Source organism: Dendronephthya gigantea, unplaced genomic scaffold (assembly GCF_004324835.1).
Source record: "Dendronephthya gigantea isolate DGI-Jeju-01 unplaced genomic scaffold, DenGig_1.0 000445F, whole genome shotgun sequence".
NCBI lineage: Eukaryota > Metazoa > Cnidaria > Anthozoa > Malacalcyonacea > Nephtheidae > Dendronephthya > Dendronephthya gigantea.
In genome coordinates, this window is record NW_021163455.1 from 1 (window position 1) to 21,728 (window position 21,728).

The 21,728-nt window shown below is 35.2% G+C and overlaps 1 protein-coding gene and 1 pseudogene across 1 annotated transcript; one reads left to right on the top strand and one right to left on the bottom strand.

Moving 5' to 3' along the window:
• Window positions 1-192: 192 nt before the first annotated feature.
• Window positions 193-2,077, top strand: LOC114543370 (cyclin-dependent-like kinase 5). The gene is made up of 7 exons (XM_028562381.1): window positions 193-415; window positions 534-608; window positions 921-1,017; window positions 1,269-1,338; window positions 1,576-1,636; window positions 1,753-1,830; window positions 1,934-2,077. The coding sequence occupies exons 1-7, from the start codon at window positions 326-328 to the stop codon at window positions 2,027-2,029; spliced, it is 567 nt and encodes a 188-aa protein (XP_028418182.1). The 5' UTR covers window positions 193-325; the 3' UTR covers window positions 2,030-2,077.
• Window positions 2,078-2,085: 8 nt separating this feature from the next.
• On the bottom strand, window positions 2,086-14,824 carry LOC114543371 (annotated as a pseudogene).
• Between the last annotated feature and the right edge of the window lie 6,904 nt (window positions 14,825-21,728).

The following is a 21,728-nucleotide window of genomic DNA, read 5'->3' on the forward strand; positions in this document are numbered from 1 at the left end:
TATGCCAGACTCTTGATTTGGTTGGTGTTGACGTATCCCAGGACCACCTGAAGACGAGAATTCTCCCAAGATTTTTCTTATTAACCTCATCATTTCTATGGATCAATTTGCAGTAACAATTACCCTAGATCAATTTTAACTTCACCAGTCGAAGGAAAATCGTTGACGTTGTTAGTCAGTCATTTCAGACCAGACCGACGAAGTCTCGGATGATTTTTCTTTACCATTGGGCGGTGTCGGCGGTTTTTAGTAGGACCCATCTCGACAGACTTTGTGTTGAACTCCAGTTTATTTTAGAAAATATTTTAAAATTATTTAGTCTTTCATGTATCAGTTATTACGAGGACTGGCATTTTGTCATGCGAATAATGTACTACATCGCGACCTCAAGCCTCAAAATCTACTAATTAATAAGGTAAACGAAATCTTCACCGGCTTTGATAGCAAACTCTGGAAGTTTTTTGAGAATATGTACTTGCTGCATATTGTGCCTAAAGTCAGGCAAATTTACCATTTACCGTAATTATTTAAAGGATGGGGAGTTAAAATTGGGTGATTTTGGATTAGCTCGACCGTTTGGTATTCCTGTTCGCTGTTATTCGGCTGAGGTTAGTTACACTCCTAATAACTTCCATCTTTTAAAGATAGCATCTTCAAATGCTTTATAACAATGATTGCAAACTTTAATTGTTATCATTACTAATTCTAACATTTCCTTCTGGTTACATCTGCTTATTTTTGCGACATTAAAAGCCATGGTTTTATAACGAAAAAAAGTAATAAAAACCCTGGCTGCGTGGTGTTAGCATTAGTGCGCTGCCTTCAATATTTTTTTTATCAAGATGTTTCATTTATTCAACATTCAACAGGTTGAATTGCTCAAAAATGAATACTGTTGCTCTAGTATATCTCAACTCTAGGTTGTAACATTATGGTATCGTCCGCCAGATGTTTTAATGGGAGCGAAGATTTACACGACCTCAATAGACATGTGGTCAGCTGGATGCATTTTTGCAGGTATGCATCACAATCTTTTTTAAATTCAGAATCCTCTTGAAAAAAGGATAAATTCGAATAAAACAAATGGCCAGAGCTGTGAAATCTTACTATTACAAACATCTAAGAAATACAGTGCATTTCTTTTGGCTGTTTCACGTCAAATTTTGAGCAAGAAATAAAATCAAATTAAATTGAAAAAAAAAAAACGGTGATCGAGGCTGGTAATCCACAATGTTGGCTTGAATATGATTTTAAAATTGTTTGTTTAGAATTGTCGAATGGCGGAAGACCTCTTTTCCCAGGGAGCGACGTTGATGACCAACTAAGAAAAATATACAAGTATCTTTATTGTTTCCCAAGCTCAAAAACAGTTAGATAAATTTAATATACAATGTGACAGACATGCAAAATAGTACCATTGCATTACAAATAGCGTTCAGCAAAACTGTAGCAACTTATACGTGTCCGCCGTAGGCGTCGTAAAGGCTCAGTCCTTCTGATTATTTAAAACGCTGTTTGCATATTTACTTGAGAAATTTGTTTGTAGTATATTTTTTTGACATACTGTACTAAAAGAATCTTAGGATCACCAAATGAAGATGCTTGGCCTGGAATGACAAAATTGCCAGAGTATAAAGTAAGCAAAGAACACTTAACAAAGGTGGCTCTTTTGGTGCCTCTTAAATTTTCTTTTCGTTGCTGGACGTAGTATGCAAATTGTTCAAGCCATGAATTTTTTCTTATAAAATATAGGATTATGGGTTCCATCTTCCAGTATCGTTATCTCACGTTGTTCCAAAACTTCCATCCATTGGCAGGGACCTACTACAGGTGTGGTATTCTCGTGTATTGAATTGTATCTTGGGTTCTGTGTATAATTCTCTCTAATAACACAACCTTTCTAATATGATCGCATTTTATTTTCGTCGTCTAGAAATTGCTCGTGTTCAATCCATTAATGCGTATGGCTGCAGACGTTGCAATGAATCATCAATATTTCAATGATCTTAATCCTTTAATCAAAAACTGATTATACCAGATCTGTTCTAATTTAAGTAACTCCGCTTTCAAAGAAGCAAGAAAATATTCTGCATAATCGTGAATACATGCATAAAATCAACTTTTGTTGTACATCAACTCAACCTACTATTTACTGTAAGTTAATATAGGGAATATTGGTTAAACGTGTGCTATAATATCCCCGAACGATATCACTATGCTTTTGTAGAGAAACCATATGAACATCTTGCTCAACAATAGCTGTATAGTAATAATTAAACACTGGTAGCAAAACCAAAAATGTTGATCAATATTTAGTTCAAAAGTATAAAAACTGGAATTGATTTTGAAAGCAATGAGTATAACTAACTTGTCTACATCTATATATATAGTCTTTGAATCAACTAACTTACTAAGCCATTATCCCTGTTTATACCCATGCGTAGCGTTTAATTGTTGCCGCTATATATAACAAATTGATAATGGTATTTTCGCCAATCTAAAATGTTTTATAACTGATGGTTTCTAACGAACCCACAAATTGAATGAATACGTTGAAGGTGCAACGTTGTAGCCAAAATCATGGCGAGGTGTACTTCCACCAAACTTCGCTTGATCTTCCTCTGTTATTCCAACACCATGATCTGCTCTGTCACAAGCACTTCCTCCACCACCAATCATCATCACCGCACCATCACCATTAGACCAATCACACCAAAACCCAATGTAGTTACTACTCTGAATGTTTATAAACGTGTGCTTAGGCATTGCCTAATGAAGACAGAAGTATATATGTTTATACTTCTATATGTTCATACTTCTTATATGTTTTATTAAAGATTTTAAATGAAGACAGAAGTATATATGTTTACCTTTCCATGAGAACACCCAACAAATGCATAGTGGGATATGGTGGGATAAAATGGGATGCGACGGTGTAAAAATTTCTGTTAAGAGGCAGGAAATTAAAACGTAAGTTATAAATACAAAGAAGCAAAAAACAAGACAGAATGACAGATCAAGCACAAGGTTGTGTTTCTGGATTGGTGATACAGCAAGCGGCTGGCCTGCATGAAAGAATGAAATTCTCTAGAGATGTGAGGGCGACACTGCATAAATCATTTTAAAAAAATGAAATATAAAAACGGTTTCAAAATATTTAATTATGATCGTTATATCTTACACGATGGCGGTGATATATCTCCTTTAAAAGCCCATTTGCCATTCGAAATCTCTGTAAACTTGATGGCCAACTCCTCTCCAGTGGAGATTCCGAAGGTAAGTTTTGCAAAAGCTTTCTCAAAAATCTTGAAACCTGTTAGAAATAAACACGAAGAAGATAATATGGTTCTGAAAAAGAATATCAAGAGAGTACTTAGACATGAACCCAGAAACAATCTTTGAACTAATTATTGGAGCCATAGATCATTGGGATTAGAGAGGAATTAATCTGCAATATTTATTTACTTAAACTTTGAAAAAGCATCCGTGCATGCAAGAATGGCAAACACAGTCACTCGATATTCTCTTCAAAAACAAAAACTGACAGATTACATACAAATATTGGGCAGGAACATCCCCAAATTGGGAGATATACAGAGGGTGTGTTGTTGATAAGTGGGTCGCCGATAATCACGGAACCGAGAAGAGTAAATTACTTACGACGTAAGATAGCCAGCAACGTTGAATAACTGCTGTGGCATGAGATCGGAAGAAACGTTGATATTCTTTTCGCACCTGTAAAAAAGTAAGTTCAAACATCACAGAGTTATTGTTCAGTCGACGATAGCTCTTGTTGAACTATTAAATTCCTATTTGTCCAAATTTTGTAAGACTGAGAACTGTTTTGAGCAAATAAATCATGTGAAATAATTCAACCTTCAAGTCTTCTAAACAATAAAGAGAAAAATTAGCCTACCCGCCATCCTCTGACAAACGAAGCGATCATAATGGCTGCATTACGCTGCGTCCGGTAATCCTTCTTTGCCTAAAATTACGTCAGAAATACAAAGAAAAATATTAGAATTGAAAAATATGATAAAGTTCATATGAAATGAAAAGAAATATACCTTGAATCCTCTAAATGTTTTGCTAATCAACATTTTGATGAACTACAAAGTTGTCACAGAAAATATAGAAAAATATAGATGCAGATATTTTATAAACTGTCTTCGCGAAAACAGTGATATATGATGATGCAAATGCAATAATTAACTATTTATATATGAAGAAGTAGCTTAAAACGTATACGTTACCTTCTTCCTGTCACGAAAACCCTTATAACGTTTTTGTATGATGACTGCAAGATCTTCCAACTTTTCTTCTCTTCTATCTTCCAGTGCAAACAACTAAAATTAGGAAAAGCATGAGAAAAAAAGTAAAGATTAAATTGCATTTGTTAAAATATACAGAGTTCAGAATTCTGATATGACAACATGTAAATTAATTCGTGTTTAAATCGGACATGATTCTGAATCTTTATTCGCCCAGGTGTAACGAATTGCAAAATTTATTGAAATACAGCTAAACGGTCTTCCATTTGCTGATGTCAACAATTTGCTCTGCATGAATACGGTCGGTGTCTGACCAATACTGAACTTAACTCTGTTAAAAGTATAAATATTTTATACCGTTTGTGGATTTCGGATAAAAAGTTTGGTCCTTCTATAATCATATTCACTTCTTTTGATTTTCTGACACTGAAAATTAAACAACAACAATTATAAAAATGTTTGTTACTCGATTTAGAAGATTCTTTTCTAGAATGCTTCTTCTCAGGATGTTGCATACTGCCGAAGGCAAAAGAAACATAAAAAAGCACAAGTATATAGCAACAAGAAGTAGCTGGTTGATGCATTACCATGTATAGAATTGTTTCATGCAGAAACTCGTCTTAATAATTATTCTATCCACCATCTGAAGGCTAGTTTCCACTCAGGAAAATTCTCGACCATGGTCGAATACACCATTTTCCGGCGGACTCGACCATGGTCGTATACGCCGTTTTCCGGCGGACTGGTCGATTACGCCGTTTTCTCAAAACTTGGATATTTCTGACGACGCGGACTCTTCAATGTTGTGAAAAAAACAAGAGCAAAATTACCTTCAAAATCTCACCAAGTCCTTGTTTAGGATCACGATCCCACTTTGGCCATGTTTTTGGACACAAACTTTTGTATCTGGAAACAGGGAATATTTTAAAAAAATAGTTTATTAGAGTAAGAAGCTAGTGCAAATATCATTGTACGTAATGATAAGTGAATCAACAAATGAAACCAATGACTCAGCAATATGGATTGTAGACGTAAAGTTGAGACGGTGACGACAAAGGGATGAAAAAGAGGGAAGCTTGAAACATTACGTTACAGGTTGTTTAGAATCTATATTAACTAATAAAATACCTTTCCAAAGCTATAGAGTATTCCTGTCTATAACAATAACCAGCACGGCGAACACGAACGTTCTCTAATAACCTAAAAATCCATGCGTAATTAACAACGAATGTTTTTCGCTGTTTGGGGTCTCAAAAGCTACTGAAGTATTTTAGCAGTTCGATTCACAGCGAGCAAAATTAAAATCATAATAGTTGCAGGCGCGAGTGATATCATTAGGATGAATAAATGCAAACCTACCCTAAATACCGGACTTGATGCCTCACAGAATGTTCATCAAAAACTTTTTCCCTCTGCTTCATTTGGCTAAAAAAGAAAAATAGATATTCCACACTCCTTTCTTGTAAAATTCGACATGGCAGTATATTCCCATAAAAGTTATACAATACCTTAATACACCTCACATAATTGGGATCTTTCACTCTTAAATTTTTCATCAACTGTGCTACGGACACCTGAATACAAGAAAGTAGTTACTAAAATAGACCAGAATGATAAAAAAGACAATAGAAGATAATGCAACACTCTCGAACGGCCCACCTTGAATTTGGTAGCAGCAGTACTGGGTCGTTTACGAGAAGGTGTCTCGGGATTTCCTGCCGATAAAAATGTTGCAATTACTAATCGAAACGACATAATCAACAAAATGGATTTTAACACTCATTTCCACTAACCCAACTAATCCCTTTATCTGATGCCCCAAGTATGCATGTGGACAAGGCGAAGGACCGAAGGTATCTTATATTACATGCAGATCAAATACATGCATCGTCCTCAAAGAAAATTACCTTCTGGAAAAAGTTGTTGCAACAAAGGATGTTCGCATTGAAACATTGCTTGTGATAAATCACGAAACAACGGATCATTGTTCTTGTCCAAGAAGCCATTGACGTTGTAAGTCACCTGAATAAAAGAAAAATACATTGAATTAGGCAGAGAAAGATAACAAAGATTGTTCCTTACGTGCATGAGCAAACGACACATTCATTGCTTTCCGTGAAAACCCTCCCGGGTGAAATGCCTTGGATTTGTTTCCTCACTCAGTGATTACTGATAATAATGGGTCACCGTCATCAGAAACCCAATAGGTCCCGTGCAGAAAAACCGTTGTGTCAGCATTAAATATGAATAAAAAAGCAGCTCAATTGCCCGATAAAGTTACAAAACTAATTTTTCTTACATCTCCTGCATAATGTCGCAAAACAAAATGTCCTTGTCCAATCTTCAAGTTTGGTTTCCTCGGATTTGTACCGCTCTCGCTGTCATAATGTGGATGGTCCAGAAATTTCGCATTTAATTTTTCCAAAAGTGTCATATCGGAGGCCTAAACAAAATCACATCATAGTGATGATACTGTGGATACACCTGACACATAAAGTCATTTGTTTAGTTCGAGTACAGAGGTCACAGGCCTACAGAGGCCAAAGTTGGCAGCACTAGATATTTTATATCGAATCAATATTTTGAAACAATAACTCACAATTAATATACAATTGTTATACAATATTAATCATCTTCATTTAAGTCACCAGTATAGATCAATGAAATAATCAGTACCTTTCCAGGTCGCAGACATTCTTCGTCTATCATGGCTATTATTCCAACATTGCTCTATAAGGCAAAAAAAAACAATTAAATGTGAATAGCCAACTGAAACTAAACTAAGAGTCAGTAATCTCACTTTTTCAATAAGATCACAAATCACAGAATGTTGAAATAGTCGATGTGAGTCCATTCAATGCCCTGAAGAAAAAGAAACAGTCAATTCAGTGTCTACATCATGAATTGTTCTTCCGGCGTTAAAAAAGAATGCAAATGCGGCAAAGCTGATCAAAATTTTCTTACCTCTCTCACATACTCGTCTTGTTCTGATTTTAAGGTCAGTTCAATGAATATTTGTTTCAGTTTTTCGTTGCAGTAATTTATAATGAATTGTTCAAAGAAGTTTTTCTGAAAATTGGAATGGAAAAGATATTAATTGTTTACTAGATATGACTAGACCTTAAAGTCTAAGATCTTACTCCTTGATTATCTTAATCAATAATGAAGAGGTTACCTGAAACATTTCAAATCCATAAATGTCTAACACTCCAATTAGCAATTACTTTGGTACGAGTTCTTCTTTTTACCTAAGAGTGTAAAGATAAGCTGTTTGTATTCAGAGGCAACAGAGATACAGTGGATAACAGTCACGAAATACCATTCTCCCACATTCCTATCCCTTCATTCCCATCATATAATCATCGATTCTATACCTTTATACTCTGGTTGATCCTTGCTACCAACCAGGAAAATAAGCGATCGTATAAAGCTTTGCTCAGAGCATCTCTGGCATAACCAGCCTTGAAAATAATGAAAATATCATCAGCCTAATTAGCAACAGTTAACTCATATACAACTTTCTTAAAAACCTGTGTTCGACAATTGTACCTCAGACGGTGATAAAGTTGTCTTGAAGGACTCGTATTTTGTTGCCACCGTTCTTTCTGTTAACGCCTTTTGTAACACTTCTGGTTCACATCTCAGTAAATCTCCAATAATTCTCAGCACTAGAACAACATGTATATGTATATGATGAACAATATTTTAACGTCTCGTATCGTTCAATTCTCGTCAGTTTGAACTCGTTGTTATATGAAAAGGTAATGCATAACGTAAATTTTTTACCCATTTTATTTGTGATAAATACACCGTCAGCCCCGTGATGAAATTGCGCTGCTTCAAACTGTACATTTCCAAGATGGAGAATTGCTGATATCAGCTGATAAATACAAAGTTTCTCTTGGTTTTTAAATCCAATTACGCCCATAGCACTCTAAAAAAATTTTAATTTTAAATCATAGTTAACCTTGGAAAACAGTGAATGGATTAGCATTTTTACAGTTCCCTTTAGCTACGAGAGAAAAATGACACACTAGCTGGCAAACTTGTGATATTCAATTAGTCGCGAAAGTACTGGGGGGAATTTACTATATCCGTGTCTCGTGTGATACCTCAGTATAACGAAAGTCTTCAACGTCGTTAATCGTTTTCACAGAAATGCAACCACTCTCCTTCAAATATGCATATTTAGCGCAGTTTCTTTCCAGGCCCAAGGCACCTAAAATAAAATAGATTAAACACATATTCAACCAACTTAGAAATCGCTTGTTTTTGCTTCATCAAGTCATCACGTATTCCCTGACTTTAACAATGGGAACTGATGTGTTGTTATATAAAGTGAAATATTTTGTAAGAAGCACTTCTCCATTTTGATGTAGTTTTACTTTATTGAATATGCAATGAAATATTTCTTACGAAGAAGCTCTCCCGATCCACCATTGAGAAGCTGATAGAAAGTGTGGAAACTTCTCTCCTCGTTGGCACGATGCACAATTCGAGACTAAAACACAAGAAGTTTCAACACAAAAATAAGAAATAAGTTCTAAATACGCTGCATGTGAATATCAGATGATAATATCCGGCAATTCACAGCTATTATATGCCTTTTCCAAAAGATCTGGTTTTCCGAAAATCAACATGAAAAAGAAGACATAGTAAATGAGTCATATTAAAACACTAACATAAAGAAACTTAAGCGGGATCATTTATCCTAGTCGAAAACATTGAAATATGAATTGAAAACGCTGTTGTATAAATATTACTAAATGTCAAAGCTTAAATTTAGTTTGTTCAATGAATCTGAGGACTTTTGTGTTTTTCCTTTTCGCCCTTCGTTCAACCAGTTCATTAGAATCGAATGCATAAAGTTCAATAACTGCTTTAATTAAGAAAACACTGCACTAAGTCATATATTTAAAATGTACGATGAACATTCTGTTAACTTACAGTTTGTTATAACACCACCAACAGGTTCTCCTTTGAAGTCAAACTCTAAATCCATGTATTTCCCCTAAGACAAGCGAACATTTACAACATCACACACGTACTTCTGTTTGTGAACCAACACATGTATATGTATTACGCACCCGCTCTGCGAGTACATTTCAATTGTCAAGATGCATTGATTTCTGCGGTGCTGTATTGTATAGTGTCATTCTGTGACACAGCCGCGGTATTTAGCTATAGGCCTAACCCTAAACATTAATCACACATGCGCAAAGTAATACTTACAAATCTGGACGAGTTATCATTTTTCAATGTCTTGGCGTTCCCAAACGCTAAATAATATTATTCAAATATCACCTTATATTAACTAGTTGATTGAAGAGAATAATACACAAATGTCGCTAACTCACCTTCCAGAATTGGATTACATTGAAGAAGTTGTTCTTTAACTTGTTCAACTTGTTTTCCCTTTCCAGAAACGGCCGCAACATACTGCATGATATTTTTGAAGCTTCTACAAAGCGTTTCCCAGAAGTATTGTTATAAATGCAAACATTTTTAACCAGCAACTGAGTCTGGTCTTAAGAGTTTAGTCTAATTACTACTACTTTTACAATACATCAGGTTTACCTGTCTTCCCAGCACCACTCTCTCCAGTAATAAGAATACACTGGTCTTTATTGTGATCTCGCATTGATCTGTAAGCCAAGTCAGCAACTGCGTACCTGTAAAAATCTTCATTTAAAATCTCTTCCCGAGCAATTCCGACAGAACTACACATGCACTACTCTAAAATGGTCTTGATGGCAGTGCGAAAGATATCATTCTGGAATACTTACAGATGTGGCGCCATTTCATAAATGTTTCTTGATCTGTACTCCATTATCACTTCGTTTGTATAAAGATACAGTTTCTCGTAGGGATTCACTGACACCACAACATTTCCTATGTATGTCTGGAATAATTGCAAGAAAACAATTAATCAATATTGTAGTGTATGATAACTCTATCAGATTAACTAATTACGAACACAATATTCAGTAATTTAGCGTGGTGGTATTCTTCTACGGTTAATAAGAGATCGTAAAAGTTATACAATGTACGCATGCGTTATTTCATTTTAATATATCGTGCATATGATTTGCAGTTACAACTTGCAGTATACAGACTCTTGCAGTATACAGACTCTTGCAAATGAGGAAATCTCTAGTACAATATGACTGTTCTCTACAATTAGCCGCAGAAAATGTTCGAACATACATAAATTTCACCAGCTTTGAATCGTTTCTCAAGATTCTCCGTGAGTTTGTCTTCGGTAAGTGGATCAAGTAAAACCATATCACTGACCCCGGCCATGTCATCCATGATATTTCGTCCATCGTATTTTTTCTTGCTCATTCGCCTTTTCTTAGAACCCTTACCAAGACTACTCCGTCGCACCAGCTTGTGACCTGGATCCGAATCATCTGCCATCTTTGCACCTGGGAAAAGATTAAAGCCTTGATAATTATCAATAAACCATTAGGGCTGCACCGTCTGCGCGATCACGGCTCACAAGGATACTTCAAAGATCGAACATTTGATCTTGTTCAATGTTAATGCATAATAAATGTTGCGATTTCAGTTAGATTACTAATACTGTAATGGTCTGAGTTACCAGAGTTGACACAGTTTAACAAAACAGTATTTAACGTTCGCCTGTCTTCTCAAAAAACCCCCGAGTCGTGCTCTAAAGCTCGAAGATCACATGATATTTCTCAATTAAATTATCACCCAGCAGAAACTAAAGTTGGAAGCGGACTTACTAAAACCACAATTATTCTGAAATATAGGATTCTTTTGGTACACAATACTACCAATCACTACACGGCACAAGCAGCAACTACACACGATGCTTTAGAAGTAAACCAAAGGCAAAAGTGCTGATAATTCTTTTTCGAGTAGATCTGATTAACTTAGCAGTCTATATGTTGACGTGTAGTCTATGCAAACAATTCAATAGCAATCTTTTAAAGAACTCTTTATTAATAATGTGGGTGTATTCTTGTTCAGGGTATGTCATACTGGTCATATATAATTAAAGAATAATGATTAAAAAAGATCTTTGTGCTCTTATCAATCCGCTAGTCTTTTCTTTAACGTAACAAAATCAACACAAGGAGTCAAGGACAGAAACAAAATCGGAAGACACAAATGACAATGAAAAGCGTCGTAATTTACACGATAACTAGAAGAATAATAGATTTAATAGGAAACCAAACGAAACCGAGGCTGCACCGACACCAGACTTTTCTCTTTAGTCTCGAGACTATCATCATCATGACAACACCGGCAATAAAGTCTCGGCAGTGAGTCAGTCAGTCGCCCCAACTATCAATAATAGCTTTTTGCTACTGCAAATAACGTAAATCATGATTTATATAAATAATTATAAATATTAATAATAATTAGCCGAGCATTTCCTGAGAAGATGCGTGCAGTTTAGCAGTTACGTAGTTAAATTATCGCAGAGTTACATTTTATTCATTTCTGGCACTCCCAACTTCTCAAACACAGAATATTTCTTTTCCATAGTTATAAAACACAAACATAAAAATTGAAGATATGCTTTCACAATTCGTTAAAAAACCACTATAAAGTCCATTTTTGGTATTCACTAACAAACTCAATCCTTTAACAATATCCGTTTTTTATCATAAAGATAAGTGCTAACTATGCAATTATGATGAATGCAACAATCAATATTTTTTTTATTTATATTATAACCATTTACTTGGTGATTACCAGACAAAGTGGGAATATTTTTTAATTTAATTTATTAATAACCTTAAATATCATTTCGCCGACTTTTGCTAAATGCAAAATTTAAGCAATTGTGCAACACCCACTTGATAGCCATTTTCCTGACTGAGTAAAAGGAAGATTTCCAAAAATGGTCAGATTCATGTCCCAATGATGGTGCGTTATATACCACACAAGTGATCTTATTCATTTCTGAACTCACAAAAAACTGTATCAAACCAAAGAATCCTAAGAGAACTATTATTATTATTTCAATTACAAGTGCCTGGAAGTTCTCATTAACTGATGATGATGAGATACCTGCATGTGTGGGGATAATCCTATTGGGGGTGTGAACAGTGCTCAAACACCACAACGAATTGCAGAGGAAAGGAATTCTTTAAAATAGAATTAGGATACAGTATTGCAAAGGATTTGCATAAAACAACATTGGGTCAGGACTAGGAATTATTTAAAGTGCCTTTAGGGGCCAGAGAGAGTACTCTCTTTCTCAGAGTGAAACTATTATGAATGAACTAAGTGCATGAAAGACAATCACTTCTTTTTTGTAACTAATAAGACTATAGTTAAGAATAAGAATAGTTTTTGAGAGGTCTTTAAAAGGTTATTAAAACTGTGGGAAAAAGGTTTGCACTCCAGACTAGGATCAGACTAAATAAGAAAATAGATGACATGCAATGACTATGTTTCATTAATCAGGAGGTACATTTTAAATTGTGATGGTTTGAATCTTACTAAAATCATTATGCTTTACAATATAGATTTTTTATAGATCAGTATGGATCTCATATAAAATTAATCTCATACAAATTTGTTAAAAAATATAATTTAATTCTAGGTTTTTGGAACTGCAATCCCAGGATTGCAATTCTAAATCTTAAGTTCGAGATCCACTTGACATGTAGAGTGGTGCTTAATTAGGGCCTATATTGAATGGTCGCTATATGTACTTTCAACTATCATGCTGACAATAATTACAAGAATGGGTAAGTATCTGAACTTTAATAATTAGCACTGTAATTAATACAACTGCAATTGAATCATAGAGCATTGATGCACAAACATATTGTACTCTTTCTATAATGTCAAATTAATCTACACACATGTACATGCACACAAGGTACCTTAATAGCAGGTAAACTAAGTCTGACATTGTTATGAATATGCTCAAACCTTACATTAAGAAATTAAGTGGCCATTCTGCACCTGAAGAATCTAAATGCAACAACCATTGTCTGCATTCTCAAGAATTCTTCCTATACTCTTAGTGTGCATTCAAGGACACAGTTATACATTTTTGTTGACAACTATAATGTGTACATTCTATGACAATCATACACGTGTGTATATATTTACAACATTACATTGTGAAACTACCCTAAAAACGAAATTTAGCCACGTTATAATTTGTTGCAACATTCGAATTGGTAAACTTTAAAATAACAAAAGCCGTGTATTGTACGATCTCGTACACAATTTAAGCATTCCATTCGTAATTGTCAAGTTAAGACCCAATTAATTACTAATATTAAATGGAAAACCATACACGAAATGCCAGGTAAAATTGCCGAAAATTCCAACTAGTAAAATGGGAACGCTTTCGTTGCCCAGCAAGTGACACTCAAAACACTAAAAACCGTGGCAAATTTGATGCAATATTGAATCTGATAATACCCTACAGATCAGAACTAAAATTTATTGACTGAATAAACACTCGTCTATGAATTTCTAATTTTATTTCCAACTTATACAACGCACAGTTTTACTCATAAAATGTTCTTTCATAAAATGTTCTCAGTGGCAAAATGTCACAATTATCAAGAATAAAATGAAACCGTATATCCATATTAGAAACCTGTGTTGAAATATAGCGGTCGTCAAATTACAAGTGCTTACCTTATTTATGATGCCAGCTCATATATATTCAGTTCCCGTGTTTCCTTCAGTAAATCTTCACCACAAAATCACTGTGTTTACTATACACAGATAAATGTTTTCCTAACGGTTCTCCATTGACACTAGAATACGCTAGAAGTGCTTTATGCGTGTCGGAAACACACACTCCAAAGCAATGCCAAATGTATTTTTTCCGAGTAACTGAATATTTTATTCGGTCTGCTGGAAGCCGCGGGTAAACGCCCGCGCATGGCATGTACTCCGCCAAAGAACGTAATCGAAAAATCCAGAAAAGTCCCATAATTTTTGGCATTTTCTCACTTAACACGGCAACTTTTACTAAGTAGAATTGGAATTTGATTCCACGCAGTTTACAATAATAAAGATTGTAATTCAAAACCACTTTTCTTCAACTTTAATTTTTCAGTCGAAAACTGACCTGTTGGTCCTGTTCGCAGGTCTGAAGGACAGAAGGAGGTCAGTCGTATCTAGGGAAGGGAAGGTCAAATAATGTTTACATCACTGGTTTATTTATACTGTATTAAATAATACGTTTATTTAACGAACGAAATATTGATCAGTTCATTCCTATCGCAGTATCAACATCGTTGAATACCTTTTATTATACCGGGTCATGTAGCAGCTCGAACAAGGTCTGTTGCGATTGGTTGATGAGAAAGTTAATCATTAATAACATTTTTTAACGAATTAATGTTAAGTTACTCCAGGCAAAACGAGAGAAAATATTTTAGGAAGAACTTATACAATCAAATTGACTAATCACTAAACATCAGAACAAGCTGGACATATGTCTCCGGTGGGAAGAGAGATAACATGAACTCAGCCACAGTAAACACTGCCAATATATGTAATAAAAGTATTTCACAGGTAGCAAGGTATCGAAGGTAGCAAAGGTATCGAAGGTAGCAAAGGTATCGAAGGTAGCAAAGGTATCGAAGGTAGCAAAGGTATCGAAGGTATCGAAGGTAGCAAAGGTATCGAAGGTAGCAAAGGTATCGAAGGTATCGAAGGTAGCAAAGGTATCGAAGGTAGCAAAGGTATCGAAGGTAGCAAAGGTATCGAAGGTAGCAAGGTATCGAAGGTAGCAAAGGTATCGAAGGTAGCAAAGGTATCGAAGGTAGCAAAGGTATCGAAGGTAGCAAAGGTATCGAAGGTAGCAAAGGTATCGAAGGTAGCAAAGGTATCGAAGGTATCGAAGGTAGCAAGGTACGAAGGTAGCAAAGGTATCGAAGGTAGCAAGTAGAAGGTAGCAAAGGTATCGAAGGTAGCAAAGGTATCGAAGGTAGCAAAGGTATCGAAGGTAGCAAAGGTATCGAAGGTATCAAAGGTAGCAAAGGTATCGAAGGTATCGAAGGTAGCAAAGGTATCGAAGGTAGCAAAGGTATCGAAGGTAGCAAAGGTATCGAAGGTAGCAAAGGTATCGAAGGTAGCAAGGTATCGAAGGTAGCAAAGGTATCGAAGGTAGCAAAGGTATCGAAGGTAGCAAAGGTATCGAAGGTAGCAAAGGTATCGAAGGTAGCAAAGGTATCGAAGGTAGCAAAGGTATCGAAGGTAGCAAAGGTATCGAAGGTAGCAAAGGTATCGAAGGTATCGAAGGTATCGAAGGTAGCAAAGGTATCGAAGGTAGCAAAGGTATCGAAGGTATCGAAGGTAGCAAAGGTATCGAAGGTAGCAAAGGTATCGAAGGTAGCAAAGGTATCGAAGGTAGCAAAGGTATCGAAGGTATCGAAGGTAGCAAGGTATCGAAGGTAGCAAAGGTATCGAAGGTAGCAAAGGTATCGAAGGTAGCAAAGGTATCGAAGGTAGCAAAGGTATCGAAGGTAGCAAAGGTATCGATAGGTAGCAAAGGTAGCAAAAGGTGATTAAGGTGTGTAGTAACTTGTTTACATGGTATATTTAAATTTCTCCCTTTTGTACTTCTTTAAGTTGTGCTGCCAAAATTGTACAGTTTTTTTATTTCTTACGAACAGTTATTGTAATTGTTCAGTCCTAGTATGATAGTCCTTATGTTTTGACATTATTGATTTGTAGAAAATATTCTATAGAATATTCTTTTGAAATATTCTATAGAATATGCTATAGAATATTCTAAAAGATTTTGGCACTAATTCTATAGAATATTCTATAGGATATTCTATAGGATATTCTATGGAACATTCAATAGAAGATTCTATAGAAGATGCTATAGAATGCTATAGGATATGCTACATACAGTAGATTCAATTCAGTACAAGATGCTATAGAATGCTATAGGATATGCTACATACAGTAGCATATTCTACAGAACATGCAATTGTAATATTACACAATTAAGATGTGTTATTCACTCTTCTGTGCAATATTACCAATATATTATGTCTAGCCATGAGAAAACATCAATGATGAAAATCACTTCAAGAATAAAAAGATATATATTAGAAATACTGGCACATATGTATCAGTACATCAAAAGTTGTGCAACATTGAATACTTTTGTTTGTAATGTATTTTGGTAATAATTATTGTCTACTATTCTATATGTTGGATATTTTTAAAGTGTTTGTCTGACCAGTAGCTCAGTTCATTATTTTTCACAGGACTTCTTTTTAGCATTTTCTTAGCATTACTTGTCACACTTCAGATGCAGGACAACCATATCTTTTTGAAGTATACTCTACATCAAGGAATATGATTGAAAAATTATTTAAGAATGCAGGACTTGTCTTACCATGCTGTGAGTGATGAGATAGTATACAATATATATTTAGCTAACTGAAATAAGTTATCAGCTTACCACATATGCCATTGACTTTTCCTTGTCAAGTTGTGGCTTGGCATCCTTCTCCTTTAATGCATTGGAGATCTTTCCTGTCATGGAGTGTGTGGACAGAACCTCCCGGCTCCACAATACCCATAATATTGAGTACACAAAATCCTTTAAATTAATTGCCTTTTCCTTTTAAAACCTTCTGTTGAGTCTTTGTTATTGAGACACTGGGACATAAGGGCACCTACAAATATAATTATACCATTTTGACCTTTGGTTTATAGTATGATGTTTGGACATTAGCAAATCTGCAAATTTAATAGTAAATGCAAAATTAAACACTTGAGACATTATATTCACTCTTAGAATGATATATTAAAAATTAAGTATTCTATATACAATATAAAGGGTATAGAGAATATTTGTTAATTGCCTGTACAAACATATAGGCTATAGCATATAACTACAAACACACTCACCACTTAATTCCAATACTTTAGCTTCACATGTTGTTGTTGAAATTGTAGATGGGTCAATGGAACCTTTGAGAAATTTTCTGATGGCCTTGACACAATTTCTTTCTCACGATCCTAGTCTATAGTCATGTACCATGCATTCACAAAATTATCCGAATCTTCTGATTCTTCTCACATAATCCAGCGCGTTTCACCAACCTCCTATACTCCTCATCGACAAATTCAAGTACTGCGTATTTTATGTTAAACAAGACGCCGTTCTGGCGTTAACTCCGGCGCACGTGCCAGTCTTCAATATAGAGCTTCTGAACATAAACAATACAGTTCGCGTATTGTTTCGCATACATATTCGCATTTAGATGCCTTGCGAACCTAAATGTTCGATCGCGAAATTCAGAAGAACATCGCAGTATAGAAGTTCAATTGTTCAAAAATGTAAATAAACCGCATGATACATTCGCTTCGTCTTACACTTTGCCTTTGGAATTCGCGCTTATATAGTTGTATTAAATCTTCGATCCTGTGCAAACTACGCGACGTGTCAACGCGCCCATACACGACCACATCATCTTGTTAAACGGCGAAATAGCAGCGATATTATTAAAATAGGACCGGGTCTACATGTATTAAATATATTCTTACCCCAATTCAATCTAAACTTAATCGAACAGCATGAAAAGAACGGTTTATTTGTTCCTCTTGGAGGAATTGCCGTATCATGCGAGCGAAATCGAATCGCGCATTGGAAAATTAGCCAAAGCTGTGCACCACAAGTCTTGGGAGATAAGACTGGGACGTAGATAAATACGGTCACATACATGTTTTAAATACTAGTATATTTCGCGCCATTACAGACTTGCGACGACGAAAAATAATAAAAAAAAAAATAAAAAAACAAAAAACAAAACAAAACCGGGGCGAATTTTCAACTCCGTCGCTGACGCCGGAGTAAATAGGAAAGAAAAACTCGCTAAATTCCACCAATATCAGTTATAAAACGTTGAACGAATGACAAAGACGCGCTCAAAATTTGAAAATAATGCGTTATATATGCGTGTCAGTTACACAAGTCCCATATAACTTTGCGGCCTTGTTTGGGCAAAACGCCCGCCATCTAACCTGCGAACAGGCATATTATGAAACAGATATGTGTGAAATACTTGTGATTTGTCCTTACAAAACGAATGATTTTTGCGGAGAATTTTAACATTAAGACTTAAAAAGTATGTCGAGAGGACCTCACACAAAATACGAATATGATGCTATTCAACTTTTGTGTTTCTTGACAGATAAAAACACATTTCTCGACCAATATCAATCGTGTACTAAAATTGTTATATTTTAAATTGCCTTAATTATTACATAAAGGTCACATTCTGTATAACATTCTATAGATTATTGTGTACAGCATGTTCTATAGAATATATCATTCGATATTTAATGTGAATTTATGTACAATAGAATATTCTATAGGATCTGTAAATTCTATAGAATATGGCAATGGAATATGCTATAGGATAAGAAGTCCTATAGAATATTCTATAGGATTTAGAATATGCTATAGCATATTCTATAGGATTCTATAGAACATTTTCGTAAGGGATATATATATATATATATTATATATATATATATATATATATATTAATATATATATAATGTGAATAGCTTAATTATTTGAAACATTCAACATATTATTTACACTCTTGGGCTGGGAGACTTTGAGACCATTAACATAGGGACCAGCCTGGGTGGGAGAAGAAGGGAAATGTGGGGTAAATTTGTATTATATTGGGTGGGGTAAGATATGAGAAAGTGAAAGATGGGGCAAGAAAAAAAAATATAAATATTTTCTTCATAAAATTTTAAACCAAACATGAACTGTACAATCTAATAAGTCACTATCTATAAAGTGACTGCATGCATGGATGGTTTGCATTGATGCAACATACATGGCTCTTCCCCATATACAATCAGCATTCAAAGCTTATACAAATGTTATAATGCTTGTTGTAAATAAAACTTATAAAATTAAGGTAACTATTTCATTGCCTAGAAGTGGTGTAAACTTTTTTCAGCACAAAAAAGTGGGGTTGGAAAATTTGAGAATTAAAATATTTTCTCCGCAGCCCACTCCTGCCATAAAATAATGACTGGCTTTGTAAACACCAAAATTATATCACTTGGTGCCTTATATCAATTCTATTGCTTGGTTGTCATGCCCTACCATTTCAACCTAGCAGTAAAGAAACTTCAATTTGCTTCATTGAACCCTGTCATCTCAGTTCACATGCAGAGATTAATACACAATGATTATATATATATAATGGTTATATATTTGCAATCAAAGTGATATACAACCACTGTCAACCAGAACTTATTGTTACTATGTGATATTATTGTATGATTAATAATTAATACATACAAACATTCAGCAATGTCTAATACATAATTTCCATATTCTAATATACTGTAAATCAGTCATAAATAAAAAAAAACAACCAAATCACAAGACCTACACCCCAAGCTTTTTGTTGTTACTATCGCCAGCATAGCTTCTGGCATCAAAAATACCTTGTGTAAAGTGATGAGTCTATAAGGTGGGTAAATAGGTAGATTCTTTAAAACAGCTTGTGTGCATGTGATCTATGAGAGATGTTACTTGAAGATATAAATAAAAGTATTTAGCATATTTTATTACTCCCTTTGTCAAGAAGAAAGTAGTAATATTCACTTAAGGCTTAAATACTTTTATATTAGTATGCAAACGAGAAAACTACATATACCCACTTACACATGCCGATTGTTTTGTAAAGCATAAATATACATACACCACACTAGTTGTGTCTTGGCGCTTTGGCTTCAAACCGTCCCTATACATATTTTCAGCTGCTCTTAATTTTTTAACCAAGTGCCCCTGGATCGCCCTTGGGAGTGATCTTTAATAATTTTTCACTATATGTGTTGGCTTTGCGTTTCCTAGTAAATATACGCAATTTCCTATCATTTGCCCACTCAAATCACTCTGAAGTATGGTGAAACCCACCAATAGCTTTTTGTTGTTGTTTAATTAAACATACATGTAATAATTGTAATTGTATTGATATCGCTTGTTATTAGTTCAATTTAGTTGTTATTCTTGTGACGAACGGAATATTATGCGCACTGTACTCGCGTAGCTGCAAAAAACATATAAAAAGCGAAATAAATGTAATACCACATGTGTAATACTCTCCAATCTGTATTTTTTTTGCATTTATATTAACATTTTCTATTATATCGAACAATAATAGTGACAAAATATTTGAATATAAATAGTGACAAATACAATACTTCAATGCCTCTTGGGAAGTCGCAAAATTCGCCAAATTCAAAAAGAAGGTGACATGCACACAGAGCGATTAATGTTAACCACCAATCACTAATCTTTTCGAACTAGCTTCATTTTGTTTTGTAATTTCACTAAGTTTTTCAACGACCCTAAACCACATAAACGCAATAAACGCAAGATGAAAATAAACCGGAAGTTTTAATTAATAATTTCAAAGTTAATAATAGATTCCATGTAATACGGACGTGCTATTGGCTTGCTACCTTCGCTACCCAATTAGAGCTCTAACCAATAGAAAACAACCTTGTTCAAGCTGCTACATTACAGGAAATGTTGGCCTAGTGCACTAGAAGAGAGCCTAGTAGAATGCCCTTTCAAACGTACAGATAGGCACCTTTGCGTCATGCCAAACAAAATAAGACTACGTTTACACAGCTCCGGAGCGAGAAAGTGACGGCAGAATTTGACTGCGTTTACACTGCTCCGTTTGAATTCCGATACTGTTTCGTTAGCATTTACACATAAGCGTTCTTCGCTGTCAACATTCGTAAGTTGTTCGCAGGAAATTGCGCCATTTCTTTCTGAAACATTGCTTGACGTTTATATCTGTAGTCGTGGGTCGCAAAAAAAGTTAAAATAATACCGCCGATAGCGAGAGAGGTGCTTGTTGATAAATTTTTGGAGAATTGTTCGCTATATTGAATTACGGCAACAACGCGCCAGGCATTGTGGCGGAGTGGTATCTAAAGTGTAGCGGAATATTAACGGTGTAGTGTTTACACAACGCCATGTAGCGCTCCGTTTCCGTTCGACCACATTTAGAAAGTGTGGTCGTTTCGCTACGGCAAAGGTTACGTTTTCGAACAAATCTGCTCCGGTGCAGTGTAAACGCAAACCCGTTTTCATACTTTTTTGCACCGTTTTCAGACCAATTAGACTACGTTAACATTACTCCGGATCGGTCTGAAAACGGTGCAAAAAAGTATGAAAACGGGTTTGCGTTTACACTGCACCGGAGCGGATTTGTTCGAAAACGTCATCTTTGCCGTAGCGACACGACCACACTTTCTAAATGTGGTCGAACGAAAACGGAGCGCTACATGACGTTGTGTAAACACTACACCGTTAATATTCCGCCACACTTTAGATACCCCTCCGCTACAATGCGTGGCACGTTGTTGCTGTAATTCAATATAGCGAAATATCTCAGCACCTCTCTCGCTATCGGCGGTATTATT

Coding starts and splice junctions, on each gene's coding strand:
- LOC114543370 (XM_028562381.1), top strand. CDS start 326: ATGTATCAGTTATTACGAGGACTGGCATTTTGTCATGCGAATAATGTA. Junction 1,637..1,752: donor CAAAATTGCCAGAGTATAAA/GTAAGCAAAGAA, acceptor TATAAAATATAG/GATTATGGGTTCCATCTTCC. Junction 1,831..1,933: donor TTGGCAGGGACCTACTACAG/GTGTGGTATTCT, acceptor TTCGTCGTCTAG/AAATTGCTCGTGTTCAATCC.